General features: G+C 44.3%; 1 protein-coding gene across 1 annotated transcript in view; it reads left to right on the forward strand.

The window, feature by feature from the left end:
- The window catches only part of LOC126260617 (thymus-specific serine protease-like), a 251,955-nt gene that overhangs the window by 146,725 nt on the left and 83,109 nt on the right, over positions 1-22,121 (forward strand). The window contains exon 4 of the mRNA XM_049957954.1: positions 5,824-6,005. Within this exon, the coding sequence (XP_049813911.1) occupies positions 5,824-6,005 (182 nt within the window). The remainder of the gene's footprint in view (positions 1-5,823; positions 6,006-22,121) is intronic.

Consider the following 22,121-nt stretch of genomic DNA (forward strand, 5'->3'; position numbering starts at 1 on the left):
GAATATGAGCCACAATGATCCGCTACTGCTAGCTAGCAAGATGTTAACCACAGTACTGCTCAGCTCGGACTCCTTACCCATCACAATGGCGCCGGCCGAAGTGGCCGCGCGGTTCTGGCGCTGCAGTCTGGAACCGCGAGACCGCTACGGTCGCAGGTTCGAATCCTGCCTCGGGCATGGATGTGTGTGATGTCCTTAGGTTAGTTAGGTTTAACTAGTTCTAAGTTCTAGGGGACTAATGACCTCAGCAGTTGAGTCCCATAGTGCTCAGAGCCATTTTGAACCATCACAATGGACGAGTAGCCACTTTCTCACCAACAACACTTTTTCCACTCCGCCAGGCTACTTCCGTAGCTGCGGGGTTTCCCCTCATCTTTTACATTCAACCCTACGTTCCGTAACTATGGACCAATTCATTTACAGTACATTATATAACAATCATTCCAGTAGTTATTTAAATCCACGAGCACAGATTAGACAACATCGTTCAAAAATTCACATAACTGAAATATGTATACATACTCCAAGAATTTCCAAGACAGAAACAACACTCTACATAAGCAACACTACAAATTTACATAGAAATATCGATACAGATACAAAATAGGTCAAAATAGGTATTACATATGCCCCATGGTTCATTGATGTTTTCTGTTAGGGATACATCAATGAAACACCAATAGCATCTAAATGGTGTCAAGCAATGAAAGAAATAATCAATCCAACCAGAGTTGGGCATGAAAAAAAAACACATCACAAAACACACTAAAAAACACATTATTACCAAAACAAGACATAAGCTTCAATATTCATTTCTTTACACCTATCATAATTGACTCTTATTTTGTGAAACAATAAGTTGAGTAGCAATCAAAACTTTTTCTGTATTGCCAAGACTATCGATTATCATGTTCGAAGCATTCAAAAACTGTAAGTACATATACAGAAACATACACCTAACAATATCACAAGACTTTTTAACACTGTTCGTGCATAATTTTAAAGTTAGTAAGCAAGAAACTTTCAATGCTGCTCCTAATAATAGCAGTTCATTCTTTGATATTTGCATAATCATACAAAAATATTTAAATTGAACCTAGCATTCTTTGCTCGTTGCCCTTATTTGAAACAGACAGTCCTTCTTTGATAACCACATCAAAACGCATACAACACTAACCAATATAATAATCAAATAATTTTCCTGCTTTCAATAGCATCTGGCAGTCCGTGTTAACAAACATTTCAACACTGTATATACACTATACTTCAGACGTTTGACTGCCCACTTTGAGTTTTACGGCAGTTCATTTCCGACACAAATTTAAACACATAAAACACTCAAAAGGATTTCAGTTTCTTCAGTTTCAAACACTGCCTCTTACTGAGGTATGGCAGTCTATGTTTGACAACATTAGCACATTTTTTCACATTTATCAATTGGCTGCACACTTTGGGTTTTGGCAGTCTATCTTGCTCGAAACCAGTGAGTTCTTTATAACGGCGTCTTTGTCACTTTAAAGGCATTCTTCATTAACATCAACTCACCACTTAGAATCTCAGAGATAACTAACGCTAACTGTCATTACGGCGTGTATTTAAAGCAAACCTGACTTTCATCCTCATAGTGGCGCTACTTGCGCCAATCTTATGCGACGGGCGCGAAATCTGAATAAACATCATCTTCCGGATGTATAAACACGACTGTCAACTTCCGTTTATGTCGCACAACGTCTTCTTGGAGCTGAGTTTTTTTTCCGTCACTATACACATTCTATTCAGTAGAGTACTCAAAGAAGTTTCTTCTCATTATCAGCACTCGTAATGTTGAAGCTACAGAGCTTTTTTAGACGGGATGAGATGTTTAAAAATAGATCTCATGCAACGTCGAACACAGTGAACTTCTTGCACGTATTTAACATACCATAATCTGAGTATTGTTTAGTGGAATGACAAGGCAAGCTCTGGAAATGTACGGTTGTTGCCCTGAACTCTTAACGTCCACAAGTCCATTTCCTATTCTGAACCGGTCCCATGCACAGATCTCATTCTTGTACAGTACGATAGATCAGCCTCCAAACTATGAAGTGGTAGTAAAATATTTTTTTCGCTGAAACGTGAATGTATCGGGTTACTGCACTAATGCCCTCAATTATGCATGGCTACAGGCTCCTGTCGTCTGCATCATGCACCATGTGGTAGTCGGGCAAATAGTTTCAATCATCATTACTTGATTAACGATTGTTTGCTTGGTTCTGATCACAAACGCAAGTAACTGACTGCACAAGACTGCAGTACCACTTTAGAGCACGCACCTGTTACAAGAATAAATTCTTCCTTCATATAACGAAGGCACCCATGGTCTAGGAGTAGCGTCTTTGATCAGTGACCAAAACGACCTCGGTCCCGGTTCGAAACGAGCCACTTCTTAAATTCTGATTAATAATCGGAATTGGTGGGGGAGGATTGGTCAAGGTTCAGGGCACTCTCTTATACCTGGGATGGGAAACTGCCGCTGTCGGTGGAAGAATCAGCTATGATCAACGGCATGAGGACGCAGAAGGCAATGGAAACCACTGCATTAAAGAGACGCAATCTGTATCCACAGGACATATGGCCTATAAGTGAAAAAGTGTCATGATGATCTCTCCATTGGCAAAAGATTCAGCAATAGCCCCCATTCGGATCTCCGGGAGGGGACTGCCGAAGCGAATGTGACCATGAGAAAAAAATTGAATAATCACCGAAAAGGTAATGTTATACGAATCAGGGCGTGGAATGTCACAAGCTTGAACATCTGAAAAGGGAAATGCAAGGTCTTGATCTAGATATGGTAGGTGTCAGTGAAGTGAAATGGAAAGAAGTCAAGGATTTCTGGTCAGATGCGTTTAGGGTAATATCAACAGCAGTAGAAAATGGTATAACGGAAGTAGTATTCGTTATGAATAAGAAGGAAGGCAGAGAGTGTGTTACTGTGAACAGTTCAGTGATAGGTTGTTCGCATCAGAATCGACAGCAAACCAACACCGAAAAAGATAGTTCAAGTATACATGCCGAAGTCGCAAGCTGAACATGAAGCAGAGAAAGTATATGAGGATACTAAAACGGTAATACAGTACGTAAGAGAAGATGAAAATCTAATAGGCGTGGGGGACTAGAATGAAGTTGTAGGGGAAGCAGTAGAAGAAAAGATTACAGGAGAATATGGACTTGCGACAAGAAATGAGAGAGGAGCAAGATTAATTGAGTTCTTTGATAAATTGCAGCTACTAATAGCAAATACTCTGTTCGGTAATCACAAGAGGACGAAGTACACTAGGAAAAGGCCGGGTGACACGGGAAGATTTTAGTTAGATTGCATCATGAACAGACAGAGATTTCGAAATCAGATACTGTATTGTAAGGCGTACCCAGAATCAGATATAGTCTCCGGTCACAATACAGTAGTGATGGAGAGTAGGCTGAAGTTCAAGACATTAATCAGGAAGAAAAATACGCAAAGATGTGGGATACGGAAGTAGTAAGGTATAAGGAGATACAACAATAAGGAATAGCTCAGTAGGCAGTACAGTTGAAGAGGAATGGACATCTCTAAAAAGAGCAATCACAGAAGTTGGAAGGAAAAACATAGGTGCAAAGAAAGAAACTGTGAAGAAACCATCGGTAACAGAAGAAATACTTCAGTTGATCGGTGTATGAATAAAGTTTATGATGTTATTTATTAAAGGCTTGTGTGAACATTTTTCTAATGTTTGAAAGGAAACTGCACGGAGTAGGACAAAGACGTTATTTCTTGTTAAGAAAAGTCAAGCAGTAACAGTCTGTTGCTGACAGTGAATGACTGCCTGTGCTTTGGATATAGCGATGTATGCTTGCAATGTTCGTAGAAAACGTGTGGCTTGACATGTCACATGTATTGAGCTGTCGCAAGAAGAGGTTTATCGCCATGGATTACTAAACATAAAATCACTACCGAGACTCAAAGGGAGACAGAAACGATACCAGCCTGCCGCAAATTTATGATATTCACTTGAATAATGCGTTTGCTCAAGAAAGTCAATCAAGAGATTTAGTAAAGTGCAGGTTCTCGATGATTTCTTCCTGAATCTTCAATGCGCTGTTGCCTTGAAGCGGCATACCGTCATAACGAGCAACTTATAATAAACACACAAAGAAATGCGACGAAAACCAATATTTAGGCAATTAAAAAATGATTTCGACGAAGCTGCGTTTTTAAATCACTTTAAACCTATTTTAACAACATGCTGTTAGTGATTAGTTGCAAATGGAAAGACAAATTTGCATCAGTAACGTTATTTGGCACTAACGTTCATTTTATTTCCCTTGACGAATTCTTCGGATAACATTTCACAAATAGAATATCATTATAGAATACTGTTACCTGTACAACATCATTGGACATTAATTATAATGTTATTTGGTGCATTATTAATACCGTTGTTAGTATGAATGGGAACACGAATGTTTTCTAATTACAATAACATATTATTAACATGTAAACATAGTGCTGCACGGTACTAAATCATTGACTATACCTATTTCTATCCTCCAGTCATTGTATGAACAAAAATCTTACTTTTCTTACTTCAGTTTCAATGTTGAGCACATAGGAGTAAAATACACGGTGTTTGAAAAAGAACTCCCTAGTTTTAATGTGTCCTAGAATATGTACAAGGTGACATATACTATTCTTGTTTGTGGTTTTTGATTCAACTCTCCAAGTTTGGCTCCCCCGCAGTTGACAGGACTGCTTGACCTTGAGACGGCACCAATGCTGTTTTTTTCCTCTGTTCCCTCAGTTTAGTCCAGGCATGAGTGCAATGCAGTGCAGAGCAACTCAGCAACAATGTCTACTACGCAACAGAAAGAGCAATGTGTTATTTGGCTTCTGAAAATTCAGTCAGTTATAACAGTGCAACGTAATTTTTGACGTCAATATGGTGGTGAACAACCTACAGCAAACATTATCCGTCATTGGCTAACGACTTTCAAGGAAACCGGTAGTGTTTTAAAAGAAAAATCACCAGGTAGATCGAGAACTTCTGAAGATGCTGTTGAAGAGATCCGTGTTTCGTGTGTTCGTAGCCCGAAGAAGTCATTGGCCAGACGTAGTCTACAATTAGGAGTGCCCCACCTCATTACAGTAACCATGTGCATGCGGCTCTTGACACTCGCTTTCCAGGAAGGTGGATAGGCAGGGCTGGCCCAATACCTTGGCCACCACGAAGCCCTGACTTAAACCCACTGGACGTTTCCTCTTGGGGCCACATAAGAAATGTTGTGCACAGTGGAAAGATCGGAGAAATCAATGATTTACGGGAAAAGATCGTCGCGGCGGTTGGTACAGTTACACCCGAAATGTTGGTGAATACGTGGCGAAAAATGGAATATCGTCTCGACGTGTGCAGGGCAACAGATGGATTCCTCGTTGAGTCTACTAACATTAAAACAAAACTTGAAGGAATTCTCTTTCATTATATGTACTCACTGATGTAATTTTTCATTAATTTCCCCATTAAATTTATACTTAAAAACTAGGGAGCCCTTTTTCTAACACCCTGCATCACCGATACGTATATTTATGAAACTTATTTGTAACACGGCGGTGGAGGTCCGACATGCTAAATGTCATTGTAGTAAATCCCGACGGTCGCTTTTACAAGGTACATAGCGCCATACAGTTCAGGTTACTAGTAGTGACTTACCTGACGCTTGGGTAGCTTTCCCAAAAATTTTCGTGATGGTTTGATGTACAGAGAGTATAATGCACTGCTATCGCGGAATAATCGAGGCATCTGTTTGCAGCGGTTCTTCCGTAACACGGCACACCACGAGGCGGAGGGCCCGGTGCTGCTATACGTGGGGGCGGAAACGGAGGCCAACGTGGCGTGGGTGGAGGCTGGCTTCATGGCGTCGCTGTGCACCCGGCTGCGCGGCCTCTGCCTCGAGCTGGAGCACCGCTTCTACGGGCAGAGCCGACCCACTCGGTAAGCCAGCAACGTAGCTATAGAACGGCGGACTGACTGCTATCGCTGCAGCGATCTCCAACGCCAATTATACCCTTCTTTACTATTATACAAATGCGCTGATGTGATTGGAAAGCGTTACATGATGAGTACCTTGAGCAAAACCTGCTAATCTGATTCTTTGGTGCCGGACGTTGTTGCCGAGCGGTTCTAGGCGCTCAGTCCGGAACCGCGCGGCTGCTACGGTCGCAGGTTCGAATCCTACCTCGGGCATGGGTGTGTGTGATGTCCGAAGGTTGGTTAGGTTTAAGTAGTTCTAAGTCGAGGGGACTGATGACCTCAGATGTTAAGTCCCATAGTGCTTAGAGCCATTTGTTTGATGGTTTGGTGTTTGCATGCCTTGGGGTATATGATCAAAACTTCCTCCTTATGCGAACTCGCTCTCAGGGCAGAAGAAAGCCATTTCTACAGATGGAAAATGGTGTAGGTATATGCTGGCTATTGTGCGTCCATAATATTATTGTAATTTTTTCAGTTACGATGGCAACACAGCATCCACGTGTAGCTCATCGCCATCGTTTCGACTTTCAGATAGTTCGAATCATTGGCATGGCGGGCATGGGACTAACAAATACTGTACACAGATAGCACAGACAGTTGACCTTCAGGGTGAGTGGTGATGAAACATTACATCAAGAACAGTAAGAATAGATCCTTGGAGAACAACTATACCTTGAGATGATAGAAGAATTGTTCGACTGGCTCTGAGGAATAGACTGATGCTCTCAGCTGAAGTACAGGCAGAGATTACACGCAGGATGTCACATTCTGGAACAGATTACTGCTAGCAGAATTGAAATCTTCCGTTTCATAGGTTGTTTACCGCTGACACCATACCACACGCACCAGAGACTTGCACGATGTAGAGCCAGCGTCAACTGGAACATTGAGTGCCATACTGTGATGTTCAATGAAGAATACAGCTTACATTTTTGGAGGTCAGATAGACGCCAACGTGTCCATAGACGTCCTGATGAAAGGCTACAGGAAGCACTGATTATTATACTTCGAATGCACTGGAGAAGTTTCGCTGGGAAACCCTTACACGTCCTTCATACTGTTCCAATCTCTCCCCATGCCATTAACATATTTTTGGAGCCGTGAAAAAAGACATTCATGGCTGTCGATTTGATTGGTAGGTTGGTTTAAAAGTGTGTGTGTGTGTGTGGTGGGGGGGGGGGGGACCAAACTTCGAGGTCATCGGTCCCTTGTTCCCATTAGAACAATTACCCAAGGGAAAGAAGAAAATAAAGACGACATACGGCACAATAACACGAGAAAGGAAGAACGACAAAAGTACGACAAACACTACAATGGGCAAAACAGAACAAGAAAACCACAGAGGGACGCAAGAAACAGAGAGAAGAGGAGGGGAGATTAAAAACAAGAAAGCAGATTACCATGGGTGGCTGACCATGAGGTTAAAAAAGGAGAAGCCAGCCAGTCTCCAACACATTGAAACCTCCACCCTAAAAGCCCTAGGATGGAGGACACAGAGGGAGAAAGGACATGCGCTAAAACTCAGATCAAATGATAAAACCCACCCTCACGAATAAGACATAAAATTAAAGCTGCTGTTGAGGCACTATTACCCAGCACCGAAGGCAGGGTGCTGGGAAAGTTGAAAGTCCGAAGCAGAGTGGCTAAAAGTGGGCAGTCCAGAAAGAGGTGGACAACTGGTATTTGGGAGCCACAGCAATACTGAGGTGGATCCTCGCGATGGAGGAGGTAACCATGTGTGAGCCACATATGACCAATGTGGAGCCTACAAAGGACAACTGATTCCCTCCAAGAATCCCACAATGGAGACTTCCACACATTCGTAGTCTCCTGAATGACACGTAGTTTGTAGTGAATACTGTTATGCCTCTCTGTCTCTCAAAGCCGAAAAACCTTGCAGCGTAAGACAGACAGCAGGTCAGTTTCAAGGATTCCATCGCCAGGAGTGGTTTCCGCGTAGCCTATTTGGCCAGCCTGTCAGCAAGTTCGTGGCCTGGAATTCTGACGTGTCCTGGGGCCCACACAAACACCAATGAACGACAGAACAGTTCCAGGGCAGAGATGGACTCCTGGATGTTCGCCATCAAAGGATGGTGAGATACGGCCATACGCTCTGCAGTGAACACACTGCAACCAGCACGCAAGGGATGCTGTTCAATATGGCCTCTGAGGCCATAGGCGAAGTCAACATTACCATCAGCCATCGATCCATCGTTGTGAATAACTTGAGAGCCCCAGAACACGTCAAGAATCGAGAGGAAGTGACAGCGGAGAGTGGCGGGGTTAACAAAGTCCTTAGGGCCATGAAAAAGGCCCAGACAAAGCTTCGTCTGAGGTGTACACCATAGAGGTGTACATGAATGGACCTCAAGTAGAGGTGGTAAAGGGAAGGACTCCAGTTCGGAGAGAAGGGATTGCACGCAAACCGCAGTCACGAACCCTGACTTGGGCTGCCGATGTCGGAGATGAACTGCCGTGGGTGGGAAAAGGAGATGGTAATTCAGAAGCTCAGGAGAACTTTGAATGTGTGCAATGTAACTGGCTAGCAGTTGTGCACGTCGGATCCGCAATGGAGGGACTCCAGCCTCCACCAGGATGCTGGTCATTGAACTCATTCTAAAAGCTCCCATCGCTAGGCGAACGCCACAGTGGTGCACTGGGACAAGTAAACGCAACGCTGAGGGCGCCGCCAAACCGTAAACCAGACTCCCATAGCCCAGGCGGAGTTGAGCAAGGGCTCTGTAGAGCTGCAGAAGCGTAGAGCGATCTGCACCCCAGTTGGTGATGCTCAGGCAGCAGAGAGCATTGAGGTGCTGCCAGCACTCCCATTTGAGCTGATGAAGGTGAGGTAGCCAAGTCAATCGGGCATCGAAAACCAGTCCTAACAAGGGAACCTCCCCATCGCACCCCCCTCAGATTTAGTTATAATTTGGCACAGTGGATAGGCCTTGAAAAACTGAACACAGATCAATCGAGAAAACAGGAAGAAGTTGTGTGGAACTACGAAAAAATAAGCAAAATATACAAACCTAGTTGTCCATGGGCAACATAGGCAACATCAAGGACGCTGTGGCCTCAGGAGCGCCGTGGTCCCGTGGTTAGCGTGAGCAGCTGTGGAACACGAGGTCCTTGGTTCAAGTCTCCCCTACAGCAAAAATTTTAAATTGTTATTTTCAGACAATTATCAGAGTTCAGGCACTCACACATAATCAATTTCGCTCTCCAAAATTCCAGGACATATTCAGATTTGCTTGGACATATGCAGGATTTGACGGTCTACACACGGAAAAATTTGAAAACGTTAAAAACATATGTTTTGACAGAGAACAGAGAAAACTGTGCGACTGTGAAACTCTTGCATTCATTTGTTGCAGTTTATGTGACACACTCTTATGTTTTCATCACTTTTTTGGGTGTGATTATCACATCCACAAGAAAACCTAAATCGGGCACGGTAGAAGAATCTTTTTACCCATTCGCCAAGTGTGCAAGTTAGGTGGGTCGACAACATATTCCTGTCATGTGACGCACATGCCGTCACCAGTCTCGTATAGAATATATCAGACGTGTTTTCCTGGATCAAATATTTTCGGTTCCCATTGGAGAGGCACGTCCTTTCGTCAACTAATCGCACGATTTTGCGGTGCGGTCGCAAAACACAGACACTAAACTTATTACAGTGAACAGAGACGTCAATGAACGAATGGATAGACCATAACTTTGCAAAAATAAAGTAAGTAAACTTTTCGTTCGAGGGTAGACTTGAACCAACGCCCTCTCGCTCCGCAGCTACTCACGCTAACCACGAGACCATGGCGGTCCTGTGCCCAGAGCATCCTTGATGTTGCCTATGTTGCCCAAGGACTACTCAGTTTGTATATTTTGCTTATTTTTTCATAGTTCCACACAATTTCTTCCTGTTTTATCAACTGATCTGTGTTCAGTTTTTCAAGGCCTATCCACTGTGCCAAATTATAACTAAATCTGAGGGGGGTGCGATGGGGAGGTTCCCTTGTAAGAATCAATACGTCTCCACAACAGTGGGTGGATCGTCATTAAGTTCAGGTTCCGGATGAACGGTACGACGCCGACAGAAGTGCATGACACACGACTTCACGGCAGAAAACTGGAAGCCGTGAGCTAGAGCTCCCTGTAGGTGCCGCTCAGGAACACCAGTACTGGAGGAGCAATACGAAATGCAGATGTCATCCGCATCCCTACAGCTGTTAATATACACTAAAACTAGAGAGACACTCAATACGGAGCCCTGCGGAACGCCATTCTCCTGAATACAGGGGGAACTATGGGAGGACACGGAAAGTACGGAGCGACAGGAAGTTTTGCATAAAATTCGGGAGCGGGTCCCGGAGACCCCACTCATAGAATGTGGCAAGTATATGATATCGCCATGTCGTGTCGTATGTTTTATGTAAGTCAATAAAGAAGGCAACCAGGTGTTGGCGTCTGGAAAAGGCTGTTCCATGGCAGACTCGAGGGACACAAGCTTATCAATGATAGAGAGACCCTGGTGGAAGGTGCCCTGACATGGAGCCAGTAGGTCACGAGACTCCAGGACTCGCCCCAACCGCCAACACACCATACGTTCCAGCAGCTTACAGAGAACGTTGGTGAGGCTGATAGGCCAATAGCTATCCACATCAAGCGAATTTTTACCGGATTTTAGCACCGGAGTGATGGTGCTCTCCCTCCATTGCGATCGAAAGACGCCATCGCACCAAATCCGATTGAAGATGACGAGGAGATATCGCTTGTAGACAGACAAGAGATGTTTAATCATCTGACTGTGGATCCAGTCCGGCCCAGGAGCTGTGTCTGGGAAATGTGCAAGGACGCTGAGGAGTTCCCACTCTGTATAAGGGGCGTTATAGGGTTCACTGTGGCGTGTAGTGAACGAGAGGACTTTCCTCTCCATCCCCCGTTTGAGGGTGCGAAAGGCTGGGGGGGGGGGGGGGGGTAGTTCTCCGACGCAGAGGCTCGAGCATAGTGCTCAGCAAACTGCTAGGTAATCGCGTTTGAGTCGGTAGAGAGCACGCCATTGATGTTAACGCCAGGGACACCTGTTGGGGTCTGTACCCAAAAAGACGTCTGATCTTCATCCAGACTTGGGAAGGTCACGTATGGCACCCAATGGTCGACACGTACCTCTCCCAACACTCCTGTTTCCGTCGTTTTATAAACAGGCGAACGCGGGCACGGAGCCGCTTAAAGGCTATTAGGTGTTCTGGGAAAGGGTGCCACTTATGTCGCTGTAGATCTCGCCGACGCTCTTTAATTGTCTCAGCGACTTCCGGTGACCACCAAGTGACTGTCTTTCGCAGGGGCACCCTAGAGAACGAGGGATCGCGTTTCCCGCCGCAGAAATTATCGTTGAAGTGAGCTGCTCAACCAAAAGAGGCTACCCACTCTGCCTTGTTTAAAGCGCATCTGAGTATTCGTCCGTGGGCATGACGTCGGGACGTCGGGGGAGTGACAGAAAGTTGGGGAAGTGGTCACTATCACACAGGTCGTCATGTGCTCTCCAGTGGGTAGATGGGAGAAGTCCTGGCCAATGTGTATCCACAGGACATGGGGCCTGTAACTAACAGAAAAAGTGTCATAATGATCTCTCCATTGGCAAAAGATTCCGGAATAGCCATCCATTCGGATCACCGGGAGGGAACTGCCAATGGGGAGGTGACCTTGAGAAAAATCTCGAAAAACGAACGAAAGGAGAACGTCGGGGCGTGTAATGTCAGAAGCGTGAACGTAGTAGGAAAGCTAGAAAATCTGAAATGGGAAATGCAAAGACTCGATCTAAATATAGTAGGCGACAGTGAGGTGAAATGGAAAGAAAATAAGGATTTCTGGTCGAATAAGTATAGGGTAATATCAACAGCAGGATAAGATGATATAATGGGAGTAGAATTCGTTATGAATAGGACGAGAGCGCAGAGCGTGTATTGCTGTGAACAGTTCAGTGATAGGTTGTTCTTAACAAATGGTTCAAATGGCTGTGAGTGCTATGGGACTTAACATCTGAGGTCATCAGTCCCCTAGAACTTAGAACTACTTAAACCTAAATAACCTAAGGACATCACACACATCCATGCCCGAGGTAGGATTCGAACCTGCGACCGTAGCGGTCGCGCGGTTCCAGACTGAAGCGCCTAGAACCGCTCGGCCACTCTGGCCGGCTTGTTCTTAACAGAATAGACAGCTAACCAACACCGAAAACGATAGTTCAGTAAGCTGAAGAGATAGAGAAAGTATATTAGGATACTCAAACTGTAATACAGTACATAAAGGGAGATGAAAATCTGATAGTCATGGGGCACTAGAATGTAGCTGTAGGGGAAGCAGTAGAAGATAAGATTATGGGAGAATATGGGCTTGGGACAAGGAATGAGAGAGGAGAAAGACTAATTAAGTTGTGTCACAGATTTTATCTAGTAATAGAGAGTACTCTGTTCAAGAATCACAAGAGGCTGAAGTTTAAGCCATTAGTCACGAAGAATCAATACCCAAAGAAGTGGGATACGGAAGTACTAAGGAATGACGAGATACAGCATAAGGAATAGCTCAATAGGCAACACAGTTGAGGATGAATGGGCAACTCTAAAAAGGGCCATCACCGATGTTGAAAAAAAAAATAGGCACAAAGAAGGTTTCTGAAAAGAAACCATGGGTAACAGAAGAAACACTTCAGCTGATCGATGAAAGAAGGAAGTACAAAAATACAAGGAATACAGCATTACAAGTCACTAGAAGTGAACTAAATAGGAAATGCAGGGAAGCTAAGACGAAATGGCTCCATGAAAAATGTGAAGGAATCAAAAAAGAAATGATTGTCGGAAGGACAGACTCATCTTACCGAAAAGTCAAAACAACTTTTGGTGACACTAACAGCAAGGGTGGTAACATTAAGAGTGCAACTGGAATTTCACTGTTAAATGCAGAGGAGAAATCGGATAGGTGGACAGAAGACGTTGAATGCTTGAATGAGGGGAAGATTTCTCTGATGTGATAGAAGAAGAAACAGGTGTCGATTTAGAAGAGATAGGGAATCCAGTATTAGAATTTAAAAGAGCTTTGGAGGACTTAAGATTAAATAAGGCAGAAGGGATTGATAATATTCCATTAGAATTTCTATACTCATTGAGGGATGTGGCGACAAAACGAGTAGTCACGTTGGTGGATAGAATGTTTGAGTCTGGCGACATACCATCTGACTTTCGGAAAAATATTGTCCACACAATTCCGCCGACTTCAAGAGCTGACTGGTGCAAGAATTATCGCACAATCAACTTAACACCTAATCCATCCAAGTTGCTGAAAAGAATAACATACAGAATATTGGAAAAGAAAATTGAGGATGTGCTAGATGAAGATCAGTTTAGCTTTAGAAAAGGTAAAGGCAAGAGAGAGGCAATTCTGACGTTGCGTTTGGTAATGGAAACAAGACTATAGAAAAATCTGGACATCCTCATAGAATTTTGGGACCTGGAAAAAGCGTTCGAGAATGTAAAATGGTGCAAGATGTTCGAAATTCTGAGAAAAACAGGGGTAAGCTATAGTGAGAGACTAGGAATATACATACATCATAAAAAGGGTTTTGCAGCACCTCGGTTCCGAGGGTTTCGGAACCTGTACAGAAACTTTGTATAGAGATCAACATAAACGTCATTTCCGACCTTTTTAGTGCTCATGAAAAACACACATTGCATGTTGTATCGCCATACAGCTAGACCCTCAGAAGTGGTGGTCCAGATTGCTGTACACACCGGGACCTCTAATACCCAGTACCACGTCCTCTTGTATTGATGCATGCCTTATTCGTCGTGGCATACTATCCATAAGTTCATCAAGGCACTGTTGGTCCATATTGTCTCATTCCTCAACGGCGATTCCGCGTAGATCCCTCCGAGTGGTCGGTGGGTCAGGCCGTCCATAAACAGCCCTTTTCAATATATTCCAGGCATGTTCGACAGGGTTCATGTCTGGAGAACATGCTGGCCACTAGTCGAGTGATGTCGTTATCCTGAAGGAATTCTTTCACGAGATGTGCACGATGGGGGCGCGAACTGTCGTCCATGAAGATGAATGCCTCTCCAATACGCTGCCGGTATGGTTGCACTATTGGTCGGAGGATGACATTTACGTATCGTACAGCCGTTACGACGCCTTCCATGACCACCAGCGGCGTACGTCGGCCCCACATAATGCCATCCCAAAATAGCAGGGAACCTCCACCTTGCTGCACTCACTGGACAGTGTGTCTATGGCGTTCAAACTGACCGGGTTGCCTCCAAACACGACTCCGACGATTGGTTGAAGGCATATGCGACACTCGTCGGTGAAGAGGACGTGATGCCAGTCCTGAGTGGTCCATTCGGAATGATGCTGGGCTCCGTCTGTACCGCGCTGAATGGTGTCGTGATTGCAAAGATTGACCTGGCCATGGTCGTCTGGAGTGAAGTTGCGCATCATGCAGCCTATTGCGCACAGTTTGAGTCGTAACGCGACGTCCTTTGGCTGTACGAAATGCATTATTCAACATGGTGGCGTTGCTGTCAGGTGGCGGTCATCCACTGTAATAGTAGCCCTTGGGCGGCCTGAGCGAGGCATGTCATCGACATTTCCTGTCTCTCTATATCTCCATGTCCGAACAACATCGCTTTGGTTCACTCCGAGACGCCTGGACACTTCCCTCGTTGAGAGCCCTTCCTGTCACAAAGTAACTACGCGGACGCGATTGAACCGCGGTATTGACCGTCTAGTCATGGTTGAACTACAGACAACACGAGCCGTGTACCTCCTTCCTGGTGGAATGACTGGAACTGATCGTATCCTCTCCGTTTAATAGGCACTGTTCATGCATGGTTGTTTACATCTTTGGGCAGATTTAGTGACAGCTCTGAACAGTCAAAGGGACTGTATCTGTGATACAATATCCAGTCAATGTCTATCCGCAGGAGTTCTGGGAACCGGGGTGATGCAAAACTTTTTTGATGTGTATACAATATGTACAAGAGCCAAGAGAGAATAATAAGAGTGGACGACCAAGAACGAAGCGCTCGAATTAAAAAGGGCTTAAGACGCCAAGTTTCCTCTTTAAAATGACGTATCATACATAGCTTTACTAGAATTATAACTATTTTATTTTTATAGATTTGTAAGATCGGGCATTGCACTTTAGTTACACACGTCTCTCGTGGCTGACCATAAACTTTTTGGCAGTACATTTATGTGATATGAATTCAAATATCCCACTTTCCAGCGACTCTTTATACACTATCTGTCCAAAAATGTTTCCTCTGGTTTCCTGAAGTTACTCTTTGATTTTGCGACAGGATTGTATGTAAACCATGTGCTATATGAAAGTTGTTGTTGTCGAGTTATTTCGTATTTATTGCTTTATTTTTCGCAGTGAAAATGCCTAGAGATAGAGCAAAGGTGTTTAAAAAGCGTGTGAACTGGCAAAATAAAAGAAATGATGATTCATTAGCAAAGCAAAGCAGTTCTTCATTATCACTGTTGGAAAATGTGAGTCCACTTCCTACTGATTTGCCGAACGAACTTACTCCAAATGAAAACAGTGCTTCTCATAAAAAAACTAAGAGATTTGGAAGAGAAATATAATTTACTTGATAAAGGGAAAGAAGTTTTTGAACTCATTTATACGAGTATATTGTGCGAAGCTCTTGACAACAGTGTGTGCTGCAAAAAATGTCAAGGAAACGTTTCTCTGAAAGTAGGATCCCATGATGGCCTGGCTGCCCAGTTTAGTTTAATATGCATGTTTATAAGTGCAGCTGTAAGTTCTGTTTCAGTAACTGTAAATAATAGATACAAGAAAACTGAACTTTATAGTGTAAATATTAGGTTAGTTTATGGACTGCGAGCAATTGGTAAGGGTAAAGCAGCTGGTGATATTCTATTTGGTGTTCTAAATCTTCCAAGTGTACCATCAAAGTTTGATGCTTACAACTATGTAGTAGGATCTGCAGTTGAAGATGTAGCACAGAAGTCAATGCAGGTAGCTGTGGAAGAAGCAGTGAAACAAAATGATGGCAGTCGTGACCTCACAGTAGCTTTTGATGGCACATGACAAAAAAGGGGTCACACCACCAACAATGGTGTTGTAACAGCAATTAGTGTTGAGACTGGCACGGTTATTGATGTTGCAATAATGTCTACATACTGTAGATGCATAGACAGGCTGAAAAATGAACATAGTGATGACTGTGTTGCTAGTTATTATGTTAGTAGTGGTGGCATGGAGATTGCTGGTGTGAAAGAAAGTTTTCATCGCTCTTCAGAATGGTATAATGTTCGCTACGTCAAGTATCTGGGAGATGGTGGCTCTAAAACATTCAAGTAAGTTTTGGAAAGCAAACCATATGGGAACAGTGTAAATATAAGCAAACTTGGATGTATAGGACATGTGCAGAAGAGAATGTGTGCCAGGCTGAGAAGGTTAAAATCATTTATGAAAGGGAAAAAACTAGATGATGGGAAAACCTTGCATGGCAAAGGAAGATTAACTGATTCCATAATAGACCACATTTAGAATTGCTATGGCCTTGCAATCAGGCAAAATACTGCCAATCTTGAAGAAATGAGGAAAGCTATATGGGCTTTGTATTTCCACACCGCATCCACAGATGAGCATCCAGAACATGGTTTGTGCCCCAAAGGCGAAAAGAACTGGTGTAAATACAATAGGGGACTAACAACTGGAGAGAAACGCATTCACCACCAGCCTACCATTAACCATCACGGAAGAAATGAAGCCCATTTTCAGAGATCTGGCTGACAGAAGTCTTGTGATGAAATGTCTTCATGGGAAAACGCAGAACCCCAACGAGTGCTTGAATAGTGTGATATGGCATCGTCTCCCAAAAACAGTGTTTGTCGGAATTAATACACTACATTTTGGTGTGTATGATGCTGTGGCAACCTTCAATCTTGGGAATATAACTAAATGCCAGGCCCTTCAAAAGTTGCGTTTGCGTGTTGGTTCCCGCACAGTACGTGCTATGTTGACTTTAGATCAGTACAGACTAAGGTATGCTGACAATATAATCAAGACATTGGTGAAAAAAGCAAGACAGTTGCAGAGGGGTGGCAAAAGAAGACTTGAAGATGATTATGAAGACTGTGGAGAGGGTACTAACTATGGATCAGGAATGTTTTAATCTTCTTCTCCGTTTCCCGTAAGTTTGTTTTTTACTTCTTCTAGTAATATTATCTCAGGTACTGGTGAACCTATAAGTCTAAAATTTTTATGAATTAGTCACATGGGTTTCTTTTACACATTGAAACAACGATTTTTTAATTACTTGGTTTACAAAAGACTTAGGGGTGGTAATCTAGTAAAAAGTAATGGAAAAAATTTACTTAAAAATAAATGTAAAATATCTCTGTAACAAAATAATTTGACGATAAACTGTTATTCGAGTATTGTTATAACATATCAATGCACATACAGTCAAAATTTTATCTCTCTGTCTCCAGTAGTTTGTGAGACAATGTTCCCTATAGTAGGAATATTTTAACATTGCGGGGATATGCGATTCCGTATCCTCTTAAGCGAGAAGGTTCACCACGGCCAATATAACTCCATCACCGGAGGTATCTTAGAACGAAACAGTTAAAACAGCTTTCACCGCAATCGTCACCCCCGTTATTTTTCAGGAAAGCATCAAAGGGTGCACAGCGAGCACCGAAATGGGCAGGCTTAAAAAGTTTCTATAATCGATGCAGACCAACTAACGGTGGATGCAAACTTCCCACAAGCACAAATTCACAACTCAGGGAAGAATCACGTAGGGCAAGGCAATGACAACAGAGCCCGCAAACTCAACCAAACGAGATCACACGACATGGCTCGACAACAGAAAGAGGTTACCTTTCAGCGCACGGAATCAGCTAATCATAATCAAAGCCGTTCCCGTTGCAACGGTTCCCTCAGAGCAAATCGGTCAAGGCACCGACCACCAGCGGGTGACATCACGCGTTTCCTCCAACCGACTTCCTTCCTCCTCGTCGCCGGTGACTGTCCATTCCGCACTCTTCCTCCTCACAAATATTTGAAACCGGAAGACGCGGTGCAATGGCGCAGCCAGGCGACCAGATGGAAAACGAAGCAGAGATTCGATGTAAGTACTGCAGTCAATACAAGCCGACACGGCTCACTACCGAGCACCAGCTTCAACGTCCGAAATCATCAGCCTACAATATCTGGCTGACGCTGGGCATACGTGTCTGTTACCTCCAGTAACCTACCGGGGACCTGACAAATACGTCACGGTGTATCGCTGCTGTAATGCAATGCAAATGTGGTCCAACACGCTGTTAAGCAGATGGTCATAACGTTACGACTGATCAGTGTGTGGAATAGGTACACCTCTTATCAAAAGCATCGAGACATCCCAGTCTAACGTGGAATTGACCAACAGATGTCACGAGAACCCAATACGGAAGTGTAAAAGTTACGCCAGAAACAGCTGAGTGGGTCGGTCAGTAGAGCTGAGTGACCTCGAACGTACACTAGTTACTTGATGTCATTTGAGTAACAAATCCATCAACTGTTCTAAAGTTGTTGCAGTCGACTGTTGGTGACGTGATTGTGAACTGGAGAAGCGAAGGAATAACCATAGATAAACCAAGACCATGTAGACGTCATGTGTTGAGGAAAAGGGCCTGTCGAACATTTACCGAGGGTGCTTGAAAAAATGGCATGAAATCAGCGGAAGAAATCACTCTTGCGCGCCAAAGCGTTACCAGCAGTCTAATTAGCACAATGACTGTGCATAGGCAGTTAAAAAGAATGTGGTACAGTGGACGAGCAGCTCATCATATGCCACAAATTTCTGTAGTAAATACTAAACGACACTTCAGCTGGCGTAAAGAGCGACGGCACTGGGGACTGGATCACTAGAGTGATAGTCACGATATTCCTTGTGGAATTTCGATGGAAGTGTTTGGGTGTGGCGAGTACCTCGTGAACACTAGCTGCCATCACGCTAGGTCCCAACAGAGGAAGTTATGTTAGAGTATCGAGGTGTTTTTCGTGGTTAGAAGCGCATAAGAAACTGTTAAATCGATATATGATGAACACATTCAGCATTGTTTACTGCACACAGTAGATGAAGTTTCTAACACCGATTTTGGCATGCAAACCATGTCTTAAAAATCATCCTTAAGTAATACAGATAATAATATCGAGTGGCGGTTGTACTGTCTGTGTATACTGGGTATACCGGGTGACAATTATTGAACTATATGAAATAAAATCGTCATAGTTTCTGAACAGTTTGTGTTAGGACGTTCAAACTGCGCAATTGGCCGCGGGGCATGATGGGAGCCTTGTCGTTACCGGCAATTTGCGCGTGAAAATGTCATGGCAAAGCGTGCCTGAGCGTATAGGCTTGAGAATGCCTACTGTGCGAGCAATAACAGCCCAGCTGCGGCTCAAAGGAAGTTTGCGACAGGATTCAAGCTGAAGACAGCCGGACCAAACAATCAAGAATTTGAATCGGAAGTTTGAGACAACGGGTAGTGTTTGTGATGACAGTGTTGACAATATCGGTCGTCCAAATAGGGCGGCCGGCCGCGGTGGACGAGCGGTTCTAGGCACTTCAGTCCGGAACCACACGGCTGCTAGGATCGCTGGTTCGAATCCTGCCTCGGGCATGGATGCGTGTGATGTCCTTAGGTTAGTTAGGTTTAAGTAGTTCTAAGTTTAGGGGACTGACAACTTCAGCTGTTAAGTCCCATAGTGCTTAGAGCCATTTGAACCAAATAGGTCGAAAACACCTGAAAACATCGAGAAGACACGCGTCGTGTTTCAAATCAACCCCAGGAAATCGATCAGACGAGCTGCATAACAGGTGGCAGTCAACCGTGAGGCACTGCGTCAAATTGTTGTTTAAGACCTGCATCCGTTCCCAGGCAAAATTCAAATCCATCAGTCGCTACGCCACACGGCTATGGGACAGCGGTTGTGTTTCGCCAACACTATTGTCCACAGAATTGACGAACACGACTTTGATACGAATATGGTTGGGTTTAGCGACGAAGCCCACTTCCATCTGGATGGGTTCGCAATAAGCAAAATTGGCGCATTTGGGGAACTGGGAATCCCCATTTCGCGATCGAGAAGTCTCTTCTCCCTCAACGGGTGACTGTGTGGTGGACAGTGTCCAGTCACGGAATGATTGGTGCGATATTCCCTGATGGCACTGTGACTACTGAACGGTACGAGAAGGTTTTGGAAGATAATTTAATGCCCATTATCTAAAGTTACCCTGATTTCGACAATATATGGTTATGCAGGTCAGAGCTCTACTCCATTGAAGTAAAAAAGTGTTTGATGTCCTGTAGGAATACTTTTGGGACCGCATTCTGGCTCGAGAGTATCCAGAGGCCACTGGAATGGGCCTTGACTGGCTACTATATTCTCCCTGTCTGAAGACATGCGACTCCTTTTCGTGCGGTTATATTAAAAAAAAATGTGTCCAGCTTAACCCCAAAACCATTGCTGAGCTGAAAACAGCCACTCATAAGGTCATTGTCAGCATCGATGTACTAACATTTCAGCGGGTCATGCAGAATTTCGCTTTTCGTCTGTTCCACACCATCGCCAACGATGGCAGGCATATACACTACTGGCCATTAAAATTGCTACACCAAGAAGAAATGCAGATGATAAACGGGTATTCATTGGACAAATATATTATACTAGCACTGACATGTGATTACATTTTCTTCCAATTTGGGTGCATATATCCTGAGAAATCAGTACCCAGAACAACCACCTCTGGCCGTGATAACGGCCTTGTTACGCCTGTAGATTGAGTCAAACAGACCGTGGATGGCATCTACAGTCACAGCTGCCCATGCAGATTCATCACGATACCACAGTCCATCAAGAGTAGTGACCGGCGTATTGTGACGAGCCAGCTGCTCGGCCACCATTGACCAGACGTTTTCAGTTGGTGAGAGATCTGGAGAATATGCTGGCCAGGGCAGCAGTGGAACATTTTCTGTATCCAGAAAGGCTCGTACAATAACATGCGGTCGTGCAATATCCTGCTGAAATGTAGGGTTTCGCAGGGATCGAATGAAGGGTAGAGCCACGGGTCGTAACACATCTGAAATGTATCGTTCACTGTTCAATGTGCCGTCAATGCGAACAAGAGGTGACCGAGACGTGTAACCAATGGCACCCCATACCATCACGCCGAGTGATACGCCAGTATGGCCATGACGAATACACGCTTCCAATGCGTTCACCGCGATGTCGCCAAACACAGATGCGACCATCATGATGCTGTAAACAGAACCTGGATTCATCCGAAAAAATGACGTTTTGCCATTCGTGCACCCAGGTTCGTCGTTGAGTACACCATCGCAGACGCTCCTGTCTGTGATGCAGCGTCAAGGGCAACCGCAGCCATGGTCTCCGAGCTGATAGTCCATGCTGCTGTAAACGTCGTAGAACTGTTCGTGCAGATGGTTGTTGTCTTGCAAACGTCCCCATCTGTTGACTCAGGGATCGAGACGTGGCTGCACGATCCGTTACAGCCATGCGGATAAGATGCCTGTCATCTCGACTGCTAGTGATACGAGGCCGTTGGGATCCAGCACGGCGTTCCGTATTACCCTCCTGAACCCACCGATTCCATATTCTGCTAACAGTCATTGTATCTTGACCAACGCGATACGATAAAACGCAATCGCGATAGGCTACAATACGACCTTTATCAATGTCGGCAACGTGATGGTACGCATTTCTCCTCCTTACACGAGGCATCACAACAACGTTTCACCAGGCAACACCGGTCAACTGCTGTTTGTGAATGAGAAATCGATTGGAAACTTTCCTCGTGACAGCACGCTGTAGGTGTGCCAACCTTGTGTGAATGCTCTGAAAAGGTAATCATTTTCATATCACAGCACCTTCTTCCAGTCGGTTAAATTTCGCGTCTGTAGCACATCATCTTGGTGGTGTAGCAATTTTAATGGCCAGTAGTGTAGAACATGTCATAACCTAAATCCGAATATCTGTAG

This window comes from Schistocerca nitens, chromosome 5 (assembly GCF_023898315.1).
Source record: "Schistocerca nitens isolate TAMUIC-IGC-003100 chromosome 5, iqSchNite1.1, whole genome shotgun sequence".
NCBI lineage: Eukaryota > Metazoa > Arthropoda > Insecta > Orthoptera > Acrididae > Schistocerca > Schistocerca nitens.